Source organism: Tachyglossus aculeatus, assembly GCF_015852505.1.
Source record: "Tachyglossus aculeatus isolate mTacAcu1 chromosome 12 unlocalized genomic scaffold, mTacAcu1.pri SUPER_6_unloc_1, whole genome shotgun sequence".
Lineage (NCBI taxonomy): Eukaryota > Metazoa > Chordata > Mammalia > Monotremata > Tachyglossidae > Tachyglossus > Tachyglossus aculeatus.
The window spans coordinates 4,549,760-4,570,759 of NW_024044828.1; the positions used below are offsets into that span (position 1 = coordinate 4,549,760).

A 21,000-nucleotide genomic window follows, 5' to 3' on the forward strand; every position below is an offset into this window, starting at 1 on the left:
AGTAACAATAATAATAATGATGGCATTTGTTAAGCGCTTACTATGTGCAAAGCACTTTTCTAAGTGCTGGGCAGGTTACAAGGTGATCAGGTTGTCCCACGGGGGGTGCTCACAGTCTTAATCCCCATTTTACAGATGAGGGAACTGAGGCACAGAGAAGTTAAGTGACTTGCCCAAAGTCACACAGCTGACAATTGGCAGAGTCGGGATTGGCGGTACAGAGAAGTTAAGTGACTTGCCCAAGATCACACAATAGTAGAAGCAGTGTGGCCTAGTGGAAAGAGCCCCAGGCCTGTGAGTCAAACGATCTGGGTTCTAATCCCAGCTCTGCCACTTGTTTTTTGTGTGACCTTGGCTTAACTTTTTTGTGGAGCAGTTACCTCATCTGTAAAATGGGGATTAAGTCTGTGAGCCCTATGTTGGACAGTGGCTGTGGCCAACCTGAATATTTTGTATCTGTCCCAGCGCTTGGTGCAGTGCCTAGCACATGCTTAACAAAGACCGTTAAAAAAAAAAAAAGGCAATTGGCAGAGTCGAAATTAGAACCCAGGCCCTCTAACTCCCAGGCCTGGGCTCTTTCCACTAGGCCACATTGCTCCTATTAATTAACTATTCTTGTTGTTCTTAACTATCATTAACTGTTTCATGAGTCAGCATCAGAACCTAGGATTGTAATAAGTTTCTCCTGAACACTGAGGCAGTGGTGCGAAGTTACTAATAAGCAATGCTCTGTAGCCCTCATTGGATACTCAAGTGCTGCATCCTGGTGAGTTACAGAATAGAAACCATGGTTAGGCACTTAAGCTTACCACCTACTGGGAGAAAGAAAGAACACAAGCACAGATATCAAGTATAAATAAAATATATGAAACTGAAATGACAGGAATGGATATGCATTTGATACAGGAAACAGAATTGATGGGCCCTAATGGAAAAGCCCAGGTCTAAGAGTCAAGAGACCTGGATTCTAATTCTGACTGTGCCACTGGCCTACTGTGGGACCTTAGGCAAGTCACTTAACTCTTCAGTGCCTCAGTTTCTTCATCTGTAAAATGGAGATTAAATACCTGTTCTCCTTCCCCTGTAGATTCAAGCACCATGTGGAACAGCGACTGTGTCTGATATGATTTATCCGTGAGCTCAGCACAGTGCTTGGCGTGTAGTAGCGCAGGTACCCTTGAGTTACGGTTAATCATCTTTGCAGCTGATGCTTCTCCACAATGTCCTCAGCGTGGCCCTCTTGTTAAGGTCTCGGCTGTCTTCTGGTCACAGCCTCTTGGATATCAGCTTTTATCTTCTCTCTCTTGGGGCAAACATGTAGCCCATTAGTCTCAATGTCACCACTTTGTAGGATTTACTTCAGGGGAAGTAGCGTGGCCTAATGAAAAGAGCACGGCCCTGAGAGTCAGAGGACCTGAGTTCAAATCCCAGCTCCTCCACTTGTCTGCTGTGTGACCTTGGGCAAGCCACTTAACTTTACCATGCCTCATTGTCCTCCTCTGTAAAAATAGGGATTTAATACCTGAGCTCCCTCCTACTTAGACTATGAGCTCCATATGCCATGGGGACTTGTGTCTGAACTGATGAGCTTGTATCTACTCTAGTGCTTAAAACAGTGTGTAATACATAATAAGCTTTTAGCAAATACCATCATTATTTACTACCTATAAAGAAACACAAAAAATGTAAAAACACACTAGAGCTATTCAGGGAAAGGAGTAAAGATGTGGAGTAGTAAGGAGATTTCTTTGGTATTTGTTTATATGCAAAAAAAGACTCCATTGTAGAGATGAAGTTAATTAGTGGGAGCATAGGGCACTGCTGTTTCTGGGTCAGATGAATTGGTCCTGTAGCCCAGTATTCAGAGTCCAAGAGCATGCTAGATCCAGTGTGTAGAACAGTGCTTGGCACATAGTAAGCACTTAACAAGTACCATAATTATTATTATTATGATTATGGGGGACAATGTGACAGTCTGCTTAGCCTCCATCATAATGAATAAGGACGTACTATTGAATGTTCTTAGCTTTTCCTTCAAATTCCTAACTTTCTCTCTGATAACTCATTCTGGATCCCTTATTCAAATCTAGCCAAAACCCTCCTTAAACCTGTTGATATGTTTGTGGTACCTATCATTCAATCAATCAATCGTATTTATTGAGTGCTTACTACGGGCAGAGCATTATACCAAGCGCTTGGGATAGTGCAATACAACAGAATCAACAAAAGCATTTCATAATCATTCATTTAATCATATTTATTGAGCCCTTACCGTGTGCAGAGCACTGTGCACTTGGGAGAGTACAAAACAACAATAAACAATATAAATACATAAATTACGGATATGGACATAAATCTAGTGGGGCCGAGGATGGGGTAAATAGCAAGTGCTAAGTATACTAAAAAGGAAATAGGATCCAAATCTCAACCTCCCCAGTGCATCTGAATTCTGTAATTGGTTGTATTATATGCTAATAACCCTAATCTGGCAGCAGTAATGTGAAGGTATTTAGATACAAGGACAGGCTTACAACTAAGCATTTCCTGTAGACATCATTTTAATATGGCTTTCACAACTAGCCTGTTATGGGAATATGGGAGAAGCATTAATTAAAATTGTATAAAAAGAGAGCTCAATTTTCTAGTAGTTTTGGTAGGAATGTTAACCCTTTCAGGCCTCTAGGGAACTATTTTAGTGTGCTGCCTCAGATGAAGTAGTGTACCCTGTAGTGATGTAATGGTCCCCTGACATCATTAAAGGGTTAGTGCTCCTCCTAAAGTGTTTCACTTGCTACCAGGGAACAGGCACTATGAAAACTGGATTCAATAAACTGAATAATGCATACTGTAAAGCAGGGCTCAGCAAATACTGTAGCACTTGCCAGCTCATTTATGCCCATCCTCATATCTTTTATATATACATTTATTTGATGGCAAATTCAATTTTTCCCAGACCATTCTATTTGTAAATGTTTTTATGTCTGCATTTGCTGTTTAGAATGTAAGCTCCTTGAGGACAGGAAACATGTCACTCTTTTTTTGTGGGGGAGGAGGGTTTGTTTTTTACTTGTCAGGCATTTAGCAAAGCATGTAAATGAAAAGTGAAGGTTGACTACTCCGCTGATTGGTGAACTAAGATTGCATTTTTGAGTTCTGTTAAAATGTTATTTGGAAGGAAATATTTAGCATATTTCCCATTAATAATGATGGTATTTTGTTAGGTACTTACTGTGTCAAGCACTATTTTAAGCATTGTGGCATATCCCATTGTTGGGTAGGGACCGTCTCTACATGTTGCCGACTTGCACTTCCCTAGCGCTTTGCACAGTGCTCTGCACACAGTAAGTGCTCAATAAATACAATTGAATGAATATACAAGTTAATCACTGTGGTGACTATCCAAAGCACTAATCTTATGACCTTTCATTTCTTCAGAAGGTATGTGGAAACATTTCAAAATAAGTGCCTGTACCATTTTGATCTATATTATTTTTTTTCTAGAGTCACTTACCCTGGCTTCACAATTCCAACCCAGGGCTAGAAAAAGTCAGTGCAATTGTATGGGAGGGTAATGACTGCAAGAAAGCTGACATGTCTGTCCTTGAAATCAGTGGAATTATTATGAACCGAGTAAGTATTCTTTCCATTTGTCCTTTCAGTTCACCTCTAAAACTTAAATGTCATTAGATGGTTAGTAGGGAAATGTCATTTGCGGTTCTTTTCTCACAGCTTGAGATATGTCTAATTTCAAGAGTGGTTTAAAGCTGCAATCAGTAAGACTAAGAATTACTATGGAACACAGCATCTTAATTCGTAAGATCTAAAATGCTGTTCTTTCCTTTCAGTCCTCGTTTTCATGTTTTCTGTCTACTAGAAAGAAACAGTAGCTAAGTCCTTGTGAGCAGTGGTATACCTGCATTTCATTTCCGCCCTGAAGAAGAGTTAAAAAATGGTTCAGTATATGGAAATATTCATCAATATAAAAAATGCTTACTGTTCTCTCTCTCTCTCCTTCCACCCACACATACTGACATCAGTTTCAGTGGCAAAGAGCATCAGTAGCTTAAAGAGCAGTATTCATGAAGAAGTTTTCATAGAAAGTCTTACTGTCCCAGCATTAGATTTTTATTTTAAAATCTTATGGAGGCTTTGTAATCTGCATAGGCATATTGTATTTTGTATTCTCCTGGGTGTGAGATTTTTGATTATCTGTTGTCTCTGTCCTTAGAGCATGTACAGTCAGTCAGCTCTCCAATAACACAGGACCTGTGTTCTTGTAGAACTCTGCATTCAAGAAAATACCCCATTTCCAACAATTTCTAGCTGGATACCACATCCGGCTGCGTCCAGACTGATAGAAGTTGTCAGAAGAATGTTCCTTAATTCTTCCAACACCTGCTATCCAAAATGCCTAGTCAAAAACACGCACTGTGGAAGAACTGATTGTGTCTTCCCACTATGGAATTCTCTTAGTCTTCCCTCTAGCTTCTTTTCTATTTTTTTTCTCCTTCTGTTACCTCCCTGTCTGTTTCCTACTGCCATCCCAATGGTTTAAAGCTTTTCTTAGATTTTCCATGTCTAAAAGTTCCCCAGGTAAACTCTTTGGAGGAAACATACCGTAAAAATTAAATAAGTGAGTTGGCAGGAGCTCTTCAGACTAATGAATTGAACTGAATGAATTGAACTGTTGTAGTTGGGACAATTTTTTTTTTGTGACTATTGCTGTTTTTGTCAGGAATGTTTATATATCAGTCTTGATTAGTGAAAGTTCAGAATGGGTCAGAAAATATTAAAGCATTGAAGAACAATTCTGAATTGCTTCTGACTATAAGAACTGTACTACTATTTGTGGTCTAAGTGACTAGATGATGAACTCCCCCTTTGAGACTGTGAGCCCACTGTTGGGTAGGGACTGTCTCTATATGTTGCCAACTTGTACTTCCCAAGCGCTTAGTACAGTGCTCTGCACACAGTAAGCGCTCAATAAATACAATTGATGATGATGATGATGATGAACTGTAAAATGGAATGACTTTAATTTTATGTATATCTCTTTAACTGTAAATTTAGTTTAGTAACTAACGATGCTTAAATAATGGACATTGTCACTCATCTATCAAAATAGTTCTGTGCTGCAACTAAGGAAGTTTTGCATGATGTGAATTCACCAAAGGCAAGAAGTAAATATGAGTAATATTTCTCTCTGTTTTAGGTGAACAGTTATATACCAGGAATAGGATACCAAATTTTTGGAAATGCAATATCCTTAATTCTGGGGTTAACTCCGTTTGTGTTCCGGCTTTCCCAAGCAACAGACTTGGAGCAGCTCACAGCATATTCTGCTTCAGAACTTTATATCATTGCATTTGGCTCAAATGAAGATATCTTGGTCCTCTCTATGGTTCTGGTCAGCTTCGTGGTCCGAGTGTCTCTTGTCTGGATCTTCTTTTTTCTCCTTTGTGTGGCAGAGAGAACATACAAACAGGTGGGCATGATATAGGCCTTTCATCATTTCTTCATGGAATAGAGAATTCAGAGTACATCGTTCAAAAGCATTATTTAAGACTAGAGGGAAATAGAAATGTGTTGAAGCAGGATTATGACTGTTTTTTCAGGTTGGGATATTGACTGATTAATAAAGATATACAGAGTTCAAAACTTTAACACTTATGTACGTATATTTTGTGCTCTATTGCTTTGTCCTACCTATAATTTATTTTAATGTCTGTATCCAGACTAGAATGTAAACTCCTAGAGGGCAGGGATTATGTCTACTAATTCTGTTGTGTTTTTCCAAGTGTAGAGTACAGTACTTTCCACAGAGGACATAGTTGATAAATACTTTTAACCGATTGATGTACCTCTGCACATAACTGCTGTCACTTCTGCTGCCAAGGGACACAGAAAGGGCCTGAATCAAGGGCTGGAGCACAAAAAATAGCAATGGAAATGGCAGCATAGGAATATGAAAAAGATTCTGTAATTCACTTTGTACCCCTGATAAAACAATGGATAAAATCTGTGAAAATAACAGCCCACTATAATAATACTCTATTGTAGCTTAATTTAGCCTTGTTAATTCCATTTCTACCTAGTTGAACAGTATCATTTAAATATTGGTAGCCCATGTTTATCTGATCTTGCTATCCTTTTTATCTTTTGCTTGTCAATTTACTCTCCTGTTGATCATCTGCAGAGACTACTTTTTGCCAAACTTTTTGGACATTTAACATCTGCTAGAAGAGCTCGAAAATCAGAGGTTCCTCATTTCCGACTGAAGAAAGTGCAGAATATAAAAATGTGGCTCTCTCTACGTTCTTACCTTAAGGTAAAATAGCTGTGATGAGCTGCCTTCTGGTTGAACGTCACTATGAATCTTCTGTTTGTACCAATCTCTAAACCCCTCACTTTTGCCTGTCCCTCTGTGTGTGTGTGTGTGTGTGTGTGTGTGTGTACACACACACACACACACACACACAGCCACACACACACACACAGCCACATGAACCTGAAATCATAAGGTCACACTGCTTCTGTAGTTCTGGTTGAACTGTATCCCTGAAAAATTTGCCTGACAGTTATGTCCAGGCAACTCTTTCGGACTTTTATTTTCCAAGTGTTTTTGAAATGCTTACAAACACCCAAAGTAGGTGACTGTGGGACATTTATTAGAAAATCACCAGGGAATCGGGCGCCTCTCAACTGGATAGTAAGCACTTAAGTACCATCATTATTGTAGTTCTCTCTACCGGAAAATGATTATTATGTTATGGCATTTAATATGCACTTAACTGTGTGCTAAGCACAGGGGGTGATGCAAGCTAAGCAGATCGGACACCAGTCCCTGTCCCATTTGGGCCTCACGGTATGTTTTACTGCCATTCTACATATAAGGCACAGAGAGGTTAAGTGTCTTGCCCATGGTCACACAGTAGGCCAGTATCAGAGCTGGGACTAGAACCTGGAGGTCTCCTAGTGGATAGAGCATAGGCCTAGGAGTCAGAAGGACCTGGGTTCTAATCCCAGCTCCACCACCTGTCTGCTCTGTGACCTTGGGCAAGTCACTTAACTTCTCTGTACCTCAGTTACTTCATCTGTAAAATGGGGATTAAGATTGTGGGCCCCATGTGGGACAGGGAACGTGTCCAACCTGATTGCCTTGTGTCTTCCCCAGTGCTTAGTACAGTGCCTGACACATAGTAAGTGCTTAGTACCATTAAAAAAATCAAGGATCAGGGAATTCCAGGCCAGAAGGGGGACACCATTGCACGCAGCTTCCTGCCTCTAGGCAGGTGAATGGTCAAACCATAAAGTTTCTGCTGCTTTACCTAACAATCTTCTTGGCCAAAAGGTTCCACAAGATGCTAAATTCTGGATCTCATGTTTTTTTCTTCTTAAGAGCCAGGAGAGGGAGCTCACTTCTTAGAAATAACAGCGCGAAGCTGAAGAAAGATGATCTCCAGCGTTGTCCGTCTCCCTGAATTCCGCATTACCAGCCAATCTAGCCCTGTCGGGTATCCAGAGGAAAGAGCACTGCTCTGGGAGTCCAAAGATCTAGATACTAGCCCCTGGTCCACTTGCCAACCTAAGTGCTAATCACTGCAATGGTTACCTTGGCTGGGGCAGATACAGGATAATCAGGCTGTCCCCCGTGGGGCTGAGTTTTAATCCCCATTTTACAGATGCGGTATCTGAGGCACAGAGAAGTTAAGTGGCTTGCAAGGTCACACAGCAGACAAGTGGCGGAGGCAGGATTAGAACCCACATCCTCTGACTCCCAAGCCCGTGCTCTTTCCATTAAGCCACTCTGCTTCTGTATCTACCCCAGCGCTTAGTACAGTGCCTGGCAGATAGTAAGTGCTTAACAAATGCCGTAATTCTTATTTTTTATTATTATTATGCTCTTTTCTCCACCCAACCCAGTTTTTACTACCTTCTGTCTGTGACCCTTTCCTGCTAATCCCAGTTTCAGTTGATGTGCAATCAATCAATCAGTGGTATTTATTGAGTGCTTACTATGTGCAGAGTACTGTACTAAGCACTTGCTTTACAATACAACAGAATTAGCAGACACATTCTGTGCCCATAACAAGCTTACAGTCTAGAACAGGCCAGTGTTAGCAGGAGAAACCGTCAACTGCGTGGCTGTTACGGGGAATGACTTGCTTGTGGAAAGTGATTGATATAGTGACGGAGAAGCAGCGTGGCCTAATGGATAGAGCATGGTCCCGGGAGCCAGAAGGACTTGGTTTTTCATCCAGGCTCTGCCACTTGGTCTGCTGAGTGACCCTGGGCAAGTCTTAGTACAGTGGTGTGCACACAGTAAGTGCTCTATTGAATGAATGAAGTCAGTTAACTTATCTGTGCCTCAGTTATCTCATCTGTAAAACGGGGGTTGACTTGGAGCCCCATGTGGGGCATGGACTTTGTCCAACCTAACTCTCTTTTATCTACTCCAGTGCTTGGTACAGTGCCTGACACACAGTAAGCACAAAACAAGTGCCATTGAGAAAAAGATGTGACAGCCCCCAGATGTGGCTCAGTGGAAAGAGCCCGGGCTTTGGAGTCAGAGGTCATGGGTTCGAATCCTAACTCCCCCACATGTCTGCTGTGTGACCTTGGGCAAGTGACTTAGCTTCTCGGAGCCTCAGTTACCTCATCTGTAAAATGGGGATGAACACTGTGAGCCCCACGTGGGACAAACTGATCACCTTGTATCCCCCCCCCCCAGTGCTTAGAACAGTGCTTTGCACATAGTAAGCACTTAACAAATGCCATCATTATTATTATTATTATGGGTTCAAATCCTGGCTCTGCCGATTTTCAGCTGTGTGACTTTGGGCAAGTCACTTCACTTCTCTGTGCCTCAGTTACCTCATCTGTAAAATGGGGATAAAGACTGTGAGCCCCACGTGGGACAACCTGATCATTTTGTAACCTCCCCAGCACTTAGAACAAGTGCCTTACACATAATAAGTGCTTAATAAATGCCATTATCATTATCATTTATTATTATTATCATCAGAGGGGTTTCACCACTGACTCTTGTAGATTCCCAGTCCCGGAAGTGGATGAGGTCTGGGGAAAAGGGTGGACCAGGGGCAACTAGAGCAGGAAATTGGAGGAGAAATCATGTGGCCCATTAGGAGAGGGAAGCCAACTGTGGAGTTTTGAGGGCCAAGACAAAGATGTACCTCCAGTCAGTCCTGTGATCAGGATCCCACCAGTCTGAAAGGTTTGGGAGTCATGGAATCAGATTGCTGAATCCCTGATGTGCCCAATATGAGAAGAAATCGCACAAACTGTGATCAATAATAAATTCAGTGACCCTTCAAGATGTAGGCCATTTCAAGACCCTTTTGTCCTACTAGATTGTAAGCTCCTTGAGAGCCGGGATCGGGTCTACCAACTCTCCCAAGTGCTTAGTACAGTTCTCTGCACCCAGTAAGCGCTCAGTAAATACCGTGTACTGATTGATTCTCCATTTTCCTGCTGTTTGACAAATCACTGGGGAATAATAGCACCCTAGTCCATTTAATAGTTGAGGGAGTTTATAAGATTTTTGAGCCATCATGAAGTGTGATCATTAACTACATCTTCAGTTGTTAATGACTTAAATGCATAAATAAACATTTCCCTTTTCAGCGGCGAGGCCCCCAGCGATCTGTTGATGTGATTGTATCATCTGCTTTCCTGTTGACCATTTCTGTTGTTTTTATCTGCTGTGCTCAGGTGAGTTAATTTGCCTCAGGTAGGCACAATCTTGACCAAATTATTCCTGTAATAATAATAAAAAGCCAAACAATCCTAGCCTAGAGCCCTTACCTTACACCATTTTTTACTTGGTAGAATAAGTGATTGGTAGCTAATTTCTTCTCTTATGTTTGTGTTCTTCGTAGCAATAATGGAAATAATTAGGCATGGGAAAGAAATAGTCTTGTAAAAGAATACTTTTCCATAATTTGCATTTCATCAGTGGTATTTATTGAGCAATTACTCTGCGCAGACCACTGAACTAAGTGCATTTATTGTTTTTGCTGGAATTCCTCAACTTCAAAGCATCATTATGACATGAAGGCTACAGACATAAGACAGGCTTTTCAATGGTTGAGATTAGCCCTGCCTCTAATGAATGTGAAAATAATGAGTTTATTGTTCTCCCTGTCACTTACATGTAGTGTTACTAATTGTAAAATATTGGAACCCCTAATGAGAGATTTCTGACATGATATTCATTCCAATTTGGGTAGCACATAGATTCAATTTCTCACCTTAAATGTTCTTAGTCTATTTTAGTTACAGACTAACTAAAGTGTTAAAGTGTTTTAATATCAGGCTCATTTTTGTTTTGAGGAAGCTTAAAGCGACTTCTCATCTCCTCCTAATACCTGGAATAAAATGCGCAGTTGGTGGTCTTTGTTAGGCTTTTTGTAATTTGACAGATAATGAAAAGACTTAGGATTCAAATGCAGTGCAGTACAGATGTCAGAGTGACAGGTGCAGAAGCCTAAATCTGAAGCTATTTGTGGCAGATAACAATGTGTAAAATTTCACCATGTTCCTAGTGTTGGATTGGCTCCAGCATACAAACTCCTTTGTCACAAACCAGTGAGTAGCAAAGATATTCAGTGCCATACTACAAGTCCTAATGAACTCATATATAACAACATCTTACATCCAGTTAAATATTATGCCGTGCCTTGAGGCCACCTTTCAATATTCTTTCAAGTGATATTTTTATAAGGTCCAGGAAATCGCACGCCCCATTCTCCGCTTTCGTACTTAGAGTTTGGGCTATGGAAGTCTTTTTTTTTAATAGAAATAAAGTCAAAATGCCCGTGTGCCCCCAGAAAGCATGTTTTCACTCTGTATTTTGGATAGAATGGGACAGCAGAAGTAGGCAGTAGTCTTCCAGCGTCATGCCTCTGTCTCAATATTGCACGATGCAGTTTCAGAAAACATGTATGCTCAGTTTTGGTTGGAGGGTGAGTATTACAACAATAACGGGTTCTTCAGGAATGTAGCCACCACATTCTAAGAGGTTTAAAAGAGTATTTTACTTCTGGGTTAATTCCTTCTGTTCCCCTTTTCCTTTGACTTCAGCTGCTCCACGTTCACGAGATCTTCCTCGATTGCCACTACAATTGGGAACTGGTTATCTGGTGTGTCTCGCTAACACTGTTTCTGCTGAGATTTGTTACTCTTGGATCTGAAACAAGTAAAAAATATAGCAATACCTCAATATTACTTACTGAACAGGTGAGACTGCTTAATGTTCTACAAAGTCATGTTTTGAAAAGATGGCAAACATAGTGAGTTGCATAAAGAACCTGTAAAAGGAAAGTTTTTATGGAAAGCTTAAGTTCCAACTACAGTATCTGTAGATCTTCTTTAAGTGTATTGATTGATATCCCACCTATAAACATTGCCTGAGGTAATTTTACATCTTAGTAATCCATTCATTGGATACATTTCCAAATCGACTAAAAGTGTTTCTCAAATTTATTGTTTAGGTTTTGATCAAACCAGTATTTTACCCTGGTTGGTCTGTGAACAAGCTATTTGGTGAGAAAACTCTTTTTCTATTGTCTACTTTTCTGTCATTGGTAAAAATGTTTTTAATTGATCTCTTCGGTTAGATAAATTTATACTTGAAAATGGAGAAGAAACCCAACAAGAAGGAGGAACTGACCCTGGTGAATAATGTTTTGAAACTTGCTACAAAGTTACTGAAGGTAAGAATGCAGGATCCTGTTAGGTTAAATCTAGTATTTTGGAAGTTCTCTTTACAGCTTGTCCCTGTTCTAAATGCCTTCCCTCATTCCTTGTCAAAACTCTGCTTTTCCATTTTCTAGAAGCTAAGCACAAGGCAATAGGAAATCTTGTTCATTTGACCTACATTGGAGCAATGTTCTGAGCTTCTTCCAGTTTAGCTTTAGGTAGCGATTTCAAAATTTGTGGCAAAATTTCCACTGACCCATATGTCCTTCATTTCAAAAAAAGTGTTCCTTTTAATGCCAGTTGACAGAGTCTGGCTTGATTATTGTTTCACTGCTTTATAGCATTACCTCATGGTTTACAAAAGAAACCCTACTTATCTACAGATAAGGTTATGCTATGGTTATGGTTATGTTCCTTTGAAAGATCTGAAAACAGCAAATCACTGAAATCATTGGATTCCCAACCCAACAGAAAACCACCCGATACCATGGAGGATGGAGTGTGTGCTTTCAAAACCATGGATCAAAATAATATTAATTTTGAGAGAACGTATCAATCAGCGGGGCAAATGGTGGAACTACTAGTTATTTCTAGCTAGTGCTGAATGGAAAGTGAGTCTTAAGCTGGATCTATTTGCCAGACCCCCACTCCTAGTAAGGGTGATCACTTCCCCGGAGGTGCTTCATAAAACCTGCAGCTGCAGGAGACTAGATCATTAGAAGAACTAATGTTTTGAACAATGTCGAGAGAAAATAAGTTGTGATGGAATACGGCCTTGCAGGAGTGGTGTGATTGATGCAGAGAATAGAGTTTTTGCCTTCAAAAATTGTGGAAATTCGAGGAACAATTCTGAACTGAGAGTTAACACCAAAGAGAATGACCAGGGAAAAGCAAAGCCTCCATAATAAAACCTATAAGTGACTTGTGCTGGTAGTTCTTTCTTAAAAAGGGAGACATTGAAAATATTTTATTTCCCCCAAAGTGTTTTCATTTTAAACTAATTGAAATTTAAAATAAGTCTCTGTGCTTTATAACTTTCAAAACAGCAGTGTAACTGAAGCCTTTGTCAGTGGCAAAAAACATGCACCACAATCATGTACATATTTCATGTTAGGAAGCTATATGCCAGAATCAACCAGTTGGTTGATTTATTTACACACAGAATAATGGATGAGATGTATTCTAACACAGCCTCCTCTAGAGCAGTAGAAACAGTTCCTCGAAGCAATCTTCCAGTCTCCAAACTGTGCCCTCAAAGTTTCTGACTTAAAAGCTACACAAAGTTGCCAGGCCCACGCTGTTTCGTATTCCGGTTGATGTGCTCTGATTCCTTCCATTCTCATCATTTTGATTCTTACCCTGTGTTGCTGTGCAATCCTGCCACGTTCCAGTGAGAACAGCTCCTGTGATTGGGATTCTCCTTCATAACTTTTTGTAGCAAAGCAAAGAACCTGCCTGGGAATGCTCTCTTAATTCTTGGATTTGCCTTTTTAAAATCAGGTTACAATGCTACAGAAATTATATCTTGAATATCTCATTCTGGGTGAAAGAGGAGAGAGAGAGAGTGTGTGTGTGTGTGTGTGTGTGTGTGTGTATATATAGACATGTTCACAGTTTTGCTCATGAAGCAAGAATAGACAAAGGGTAGAAAACCAAATCAAGATGGCTAGTATGCCTTTTGGAAGGCTGAATGGTGATGGGAACTAATTATACCCTAATTTGAGTTCATTATCTTATAAAAAATTGAGAATAAATGCATATTAGTATGTTTCAAATATAACACATTTAAAGTGAAAATATAGTTAGCTTTCTATGACTGAATATTTTAGCCGTCTTGTAAAAAGAATAAGAAAACACTAAACCTAGCCAACTATTATTCCTTGTAAAGATGGTTATCTGCACAGTCCTATGAAGATGTATGCTGCTTGTACCCAGGCAATTCCTTAGATCATATCGAAATTCTAGGGAAGTAAGTGCATTTGCTTAGGGAGATGCCCTTTTACTAAAATCAGAATTAATGCTTTATATAGTTTTAGCACTATTTGCCCCATGAATAAACTGATAAAAGGATCAGAGCTGTCATGTTAACTCTTTGGCATTAGAACATTGTTGGAGAAATCAAATGTATTATGTTGCACTGATAAATACCAGTAAATTTTATCCCTAAACACAAAATACTAGGATTAAAATTGTATTTGCTGAATTGTCTTTGCTAAACAGGTTTTCCAGAGTAAAAGGGAAGAATTCCAGGTTGAGATTTTTCACTCACCCTAATGATATTCCACGTGTTTTTTGCCGCCTCGATGTCTCCCTACTATAAAGATGTGTGAAACTAATTTTTTACTGAATATTCTGCCCTCATAGTCCTAATGATAATAACTGTGGTATTTGCTAAATGCTTACTGTATGTCAAGCCCTGTTAAGCGCTGTGGTAGATATAAGGTAATCAGGTCGGACACAATCTCTGTCCCATCTAAGGGGGAGTGAGATCAGCTATTTAACCTCCATTGTTCAAATGAGGAAACTGAGGCACAGAGAAGTCAAGTGACTTGCCGAAAGTCACACGGCAGACAAGTGGCAGAGCCGGGGTTAGAACCCAGGTCCTCTGACTTGCAAGCCTCCACCCTTTCTGCCAGGTCACGTTGCTTCTCATGAGCTGTTGGCTAGGGTATGAGGCAGCATTTCTCGGTCCCTCCAACTGAGCAGTTTATCACAGTAGGTTAATTCCCTAGTCATTCATTTAGAATTCAAATGATTGAGGGGAAGAAAGGAGTTTCAGTTCTATTTTCCATTCAGGACTCTTTCGTGTTTTGGTGTTATTTTTTAATGGAATTTGCTAAGGGCTTACAATGTGTCAGACACAGTTCTAAGCACTGGGGTAGGTACAATTTAATTAGGTCAGACGCAGTCCCTGTCCTGCATGGGTCTCACAGTTTAAGTTGGAGGGAGAACAGGTAATTAATCCCCATTTTACAGTTGAGAAACTGAGGCAAGAGAAGTCAAGTGATTTGCCCAAGGTCACACAGCAAGCAATTAGCAGAGCTGGGATTAGAGCCCACATCCTTCTGACACTTTTGCCTGTGATCTTTCCACTAGGCCACACTACTTCTCCAGTTGTTGTTCTAAAGGCGTGCATAATTTTTTAAATATAGTCCCTGTAGTTTAAAAAATGATTTAAAGACCTCCTTGCTTCGCCCTGAGGTCCTAGGGCTCCTGACATGTAGTGGGTCTAGACACATGAAGCTTCTTCTTTCTAAAGATGTAAACATGTTTTTGTCCTTGCTAGGAATTGGACAGCCCCTTCAGGTTATATGGGCTGACGATGAACCCGCTGCTTTATAACATTACCCAGGTTGTCATCCTGTCTGCCGTTTCGGGTGTTATCAGTGACTTACTTGGATTCAATTTAAAGGTGAGAACTTGCAGAGAATCTTACTCTCTAGTGCTGGTTTGGTGCTCTGGATCACACTTCCCAACTATTTCAGGTGCTCAGTATTCCAGTCAATAAACTGCATGTTTAATTTTTGATAATATGCTACCCAAGTCTTTGCACAGTGGGAAACATTTTAAAGCTCTTTGATTCATCAGCCAGTGAATCAGATGATTTGAATGGACTAAATTACCTTCAGGACTGGAAACTGGTTTGAGATCCAAAAATACCCCCATCTTCTTTTCCTTCTTTCATAGCTTTTCTACAAACCACCTCCTTCGCAAAGCCTTCCCAGATTAATCTGCTCCTTCTTTTGTCGCTCCCTTGGTCACTGTATCCACTGCAACAGCTTACTGTAGCCTTCCCTTCACCCTCCCTCGGATTATAAACTCAGCTAGAGAAGGGGTCCGTGGTGTTTTCTTCCTTTGCAATTCCCCCCGATCCTAGTGAAAGTCACCAAGTGTTCTCTTTTTTAAAAAATAAACGAGATAGAGAGAGAGGGAGAAGAGAAGAGAGAAGAGGAATGGGTATTCCAGTATGAACTATTTGGAAGCTTCAAGTCTTGCTTGGCCATGGGCTGCCCCAGGCTTGTCACTGACCTGGAGGGAAACACAAAGCCCAAGAGCAGGGTGGTGGCTGCATTGGACTTTAAGGTGGAGGCCACAAGTGCCCCTCAGTGTCCTCTGCTCCTTCAGCTAAGCCAGCATGGGCTCCTGACCAGGGGTTGGTGGGAGCAGGGAACACAGATTTGAGGGGTGTCTGTCCCACCTGGGGGATTTATGGGGAGCGAGCATTGCTGGGGAAGATGGGCTGGTGGTAATGTTGTTAGGCACACAGAGTTATATTGGGTGGCATTCTTTCTGCATGGTTCAGTTCAGCCTGGCCCCTCAGAGGCCCATTTGCCAGCCATCCACCCAGCTGCTCAGGGACTCAGCCTCTTGCTGCTCCCCGAGCCCAGCCATCAGGCTGTTTCTGGGGCAGAGGAAAAAACGGTGGCCTGCTTGCTCGTTTTTCCTTCCCTCCTCCCCTGCCATCATCTGTCTTTCTTACTTCCTTCTCAGGGTGCTGGAGGGGTGTTCCAGGGAACAGGCTAATGGTCAAGTGGGGGAAGGAGGTGGGAGACTTTAAGCCCAAGCAGGAAAGGCTAACCAAGCCCCATAGGCCTTGTATTACCAAACTGTGGTTCTGTACTCCCATCAGGCTGCAGAGAAAATGTCACCCCATATTCAGAGGTCATAGGGGAAGAGGGATTAGGGCCCCTCAGGTGGGAGGGTGAAAGGGGCTGAGTTCACTGGAGTCCAACTCCTATGCCCCCTCTACCATTTTTATTTTTGCCTATACATTAATTAGGCCTCACCTGTGACATCTTTGTGCTACTTGTCCAGTGTAACCTTTGTGATGTCAAGCAAGACTGTTTTTCTTTCACCCCTAGTGGCCAGTAAATATCACTGGGGATGAACTACAGCTGAGGAGCCACAGATGCTGTAATAATAATAATAATGATTGCATTTATTAAGTGCTTACTATGTGCAAAGCACTATTCTAAGCGCTGGGGAGGTTACAAGGTGATCAGGTTGTCCCACGTGGGGCTTAGTTGTAATCCCAGACTGAGCCCCCTTTTTCCTCTCCCACCCCAATCCTCCCCGCCCTACCTCCTTCCCCTCCCCACAGCACCTGTATATATGTTTGTACAGATTTATTACTCTATTTTACTTGTACATATTTACTATTCTATTCATTTTGTCAAGGATGTGCATCTAGCTTTACTTCTATTTATTCTGCTGACTTGACACCTGACTGCATGTTTTGTTTTATTGTCTGTCTCCCCCTTCTAGACTGTGAGCCCGTTGTTGGGTAGGGACCGTCTCTATATGTTGCCAACTTGTATTTCCCAAGTGCTTAGTACAGTGCTCTGCACACAGTAAGTGCTCAATAAATACAATTGAATGAATGAATCCCCATTTTCCAGATGAGGTTCCTGAGGCACAGAGAAGTTGTGACTTGCCCAAAGTCACACAGCTGACAAGTGGTGGAGCCAGGATTTGAACCTATGATCTCTGACTCCAAAGCCCGGGATCTTTCCACTGAGCCAAGCTGCTTCTCTGTAGTCTTAGCCTCCTCTTTGTGCTCCAAGGGCCATAGAATGTCAACTTCCTCTCCCACACTGTTGACTATCTGGATAAAGTGAGGTATACTCCACTGTAGACCAAGTTTTCCTCAGAATCATTCCCAGATATGCCAGATGGGGGAAAATACCCTTCTTATTTGCTTTAAAAAAGTTGGTTCCATGGTACTCCAAAAAAAAAAAAAAAAAAAAAGGAATGAAGCAGGGCCTATTGCAGTCTTTTTGGGGAATATGCCTATTTTTCACTATTTGATTTTTGGTTTTCAGCTCTGGAAGATCAAATCATGACATGCAGAGAACAGAAGATGAAGCCCAGCACTCTGGAACAAGAGAACTCTGACTAATAAAAGCTGCCTCAATACGGTCACTGAATCTGAGCTTCAGAGCTTCAAGGGCATAGCTTGGAAAATCGAAGTGTTTACATCTGACTGTCTTGTGCAATCCTTATATTTATTTTACCTTTTCACTGTTTTTTTACACTTATTTTAGTCTATATTTTATTTTCAAGCATTGATATGCTTAGTTCTCGAAAGGGTGATAAAACTGATATCCACATACTTGAGATCCTGGTAATTGTTCAGACTTAATTGAAACATTGATAGCTCTTGCCAGTATAAACCACCGCTAAGCACCATTCCCCCACTGGTTCACTAAGCCAGACTTATTTATAACAGTTCAGAATAGCCCAAACACCTCTTGCTAAACACCTAGCTTTCTGCCAGCATCCCAAAGTGCATTATGTGAGTTCCAAGCCCTGACTGTACAATCAAAGAAATAACCAATTGTCTTTTTTTTTTTTCCAGTAACACTAGAGGCAGTCAGTGTTATATGCCTCTCTTGTTTTGGAGACATTGCCAGGATCTAACCCGATTAAGCTGCAGTTTAAACACCCTTCAGTATTAATAAACTAATATGGGATTACATAACAGGTCAACAAGTGCTCTTTGATAAAACTCTTAATAGAGCAATAATTGTAAATGGCTACCATAATGTAAGGTATTTTGATAAAAATGAACTAGTAATAATTGTATTTATTTGAAACACTGGGCTGTTCGCACAGCTCCAACTGTGCTTGCTCAAAATGTGCACTTTTTAATTGTTACTTTTAGTATGTATCTCTCTCTGCCTGGGATCTGCTGTAGTGGACTGGGACACAATATGGTATCTCATCTCACAAATGAAGTGCCTATTGATTTTACTAAATACAGACTTCCCCAGTGCATTATGGCATATGCTCCCACTTCTGTCACACCCAACTGAACTGAGGACGTTTCTCCCAAAATGTGTCCCTTGTGCATATCTGTTCTAAAAATCAGTTCCACAAGATAGACCGTTTGCAAAATCTGCCCTCCAAATCTCTTTCTCTCCAATGATAAGGGCTAGTCTAGATCCAGGTATCCCAGAAAAATGATTGTTGACAAGTTGCTAATGAGTCCAGGAGAGATCCCTTCAGATCAGCAGACCTGTTTATATCTTGATGTAATTTGACAAGATCCTATTTAGAGCAGGGCCTTTCAGGCCACTATATTTGGATAATTGTGATTTTTTCGTTCTGGTTTCTATAGGGCATTTCGAGTGTGTGGAAACTGGATGTCCTCATCCCAAGTGATGTCTGAACCCAATGCACCATTTGAATGTCCTCAAGCCTTTTACATTTTTAGTGACTTTACACTCATTTGCAAATGCACCATTTTGCTGGTGTATCCAGTCTTCTCCCTAAATCACAGTTTTCAGATAAGGAATGTGTCAGATATCCCTGTTTTCCCCATTCCTGAGAATTAGTATGTATTTGAGGTTATTTTGCCTAATTCGTGTGGTATATGATCTTTATATACAGCAACAAAAACAAGTATTTTTTTTATTTGCCTGTGTACTAATATGTTTAATAATGACCAAAGTGCATTCTGATGTTTGAAGAAATGTATTTACTGGAGCTTTAAGAACATTTCGGTTTTTCATGTGAAAATTTGGCTGCATTTGATATGTTTCTTCTTCCTTTGTTGTCTGATGTTGGGATTGTTTTTAGGAATTATATTTTATAGACAACTTTTCCAAAATAAGGTACACACCTACACAGAACTTACATTTTGCACAGAATATATTTTGAGAAAAAAAAGTACAACATGAGTTCTGCTGGGGGTAAGAGATGAGACTGTTTTATCTCATAAAAACTTTTATTTCAGAATGAAAGTATTTTTGAGAAACTTAAATGTTAAATATAGTGATTTAAGTAAAAAAGCTTGTTTGGGTTTGAAGTTGGGAGTTGGTTAGTAACTACACTGTACCTCTCAACAATTTATTAGGAATATGCTGGATGATGTCATTAACATGGGCAGCAATGGAAGAACACGATGACAATCTGGCATTGGAGTTGGCACATTGACATTAAAGGAGTTCTCATTGTAGAAGCGTGAAACTTTCAATTGCTGCCATTAGGTTTACCATTATTATATGAAAATGAAAGAATCGTTATATGTCCCGTAATATGGAAAAACAAAACAGTTCAAATTAGAGGTAAGTGGAGATGTGGCAGATATTGTGTGTTAATTGTTGTGTTTTGCCACATGTATTATACCTGAAAGTTTGATCAGCAAGCTTGAAATAAAGCATTCTATGGCTGATGGTTTTAAGAGCTCTTCAGTGGGTTTTGTTTTGTTTTTTCCGATGTCCCTAAATACATTCCCTTTTCCAGGGCGATGAGCTTGTCCAAGCTGTAGATGGGGGCTGGCTTCTGCTGTCTAAACTGAGGCACGTCTCTTGTTCTGACAGGAGACTCCATCGTCTCTAGCCAGTGACAGTGGGAATTGATAACACACAGGCCGGGTGATGCCTAATGACCTTTTCCTTTTCTTCTCCTGGTTTTCTGTGATTAGGTGGCCTTCCCTGATTAAGCTCTCATCTCCCCACTCTATTTTCTCTCCCTTCTGGGTCACCTAGGCACTTAGGTCTGTGCCTTATTAACTTCTAGGCAGTTATGTTGCTCTGTTCCTTCCCTGTGGTTTATCAGAATGTCCTCTCCCCCAACCTTCTTAGATTGGAAAGTTCCCAGAGGGCAGTGATAGGGTATAATAATTCTACAGTACTCCCCTCAAAAATCATATTTATTGAGCGCTTGCTGTGTGCAGAGCACTGTAGTAAGTGCTTGGGAAAGTATAATATAAACAGACAGTCCTGCCAACAACGAGCAGTGCTTAGTACAGTATTCTGCACACAGTAAATGCTCAATTGCCCCAGATGGATGGCACTGCTTTAAAAAACAGATGTGGCATTTTGAGCAGTTTCTAGATCCTGATAACCTCACTCACAAACAGCAGGGGGAAAGCAATTTGAGGAAATTGAACCACAGCCTAAGTATTTCATCTACATCTGCAGCAAGATCACATTTAGAGCCCGTTGTTGGGTAGGGGCCATCTCCGTAAGTTGCTGATTTGTACTTCCCAAGTGCTTAGTACAGTGCTCTGCACACAGTAAGCACGTAAATATGACTGAATGAATAAATTGAGGGAATTGCAGCCCCCCAAAAAGCCTTCAAAAATTGCCTGCAGAACCCCAAAAGAAATGGTAGGCTGGTCTCATTTTAGCAGGCACTCCAGTTTGTTGATATTCAGGACGTTTCATTTCCAGCTGTGGTCAATATTTGAAACCTAGCTTCCAGGATCACAGCTGATATCAATAATTACACACCTCACTGAAAACCGCTTTTGGGTGTGAAGGGTATTTCCTC

General features: G+C 40.8%; 1 protein-coding gene across 3 annotated transcripts in view; it reads left to right on the forward strand.

The window, feature by feature from the left end:
• PHTF2 (putative homeodomain transcription factor 2) overlaps positions 1–19,906 on the forward strand; it is a 120,178-nt gene extending 100,272 nt beyond the window's left edge. For all 3 annotated transcript variants that reach the window (XM_038741263.1, XM_038741261.1, XM_038741264.1), the window contains 8 exons: positions 3,502–3,630; positions 5,213–5,485; positions 6,197–6,328; positions 9,646–9,732; positions 11,104–11,259; positions 11,640–11,735; positions 15,008–15,133; positions 17,544–19,906. In XM_038741263.1, the coding sequence (XP_038597191.1) occupies positions 3,502–3,630; positions 5,213–5,485; positions 6,197–6,328; positions 9,646–9,732; positions 11,104–11,259; positions 11,640–11,735; positions 15,008–15,133; positions 17,544–17,564 (1,020 nt within the window). In that variant the 3' untranslated portion in view covers positions 17,565–19,906. The remainder of the gene's footprint in view (positions 1–3,501; positions 3,631–5,212; positions 5,486–6,196; positions 6,329–9,645; positions 9,733–11,103; positions 11,260–11,639; positions 11,736–15,007; positions 15,134–17,543) is intronic.
• Positions 19,907–21,000: the final 1,094 nt, after the last annotated feature.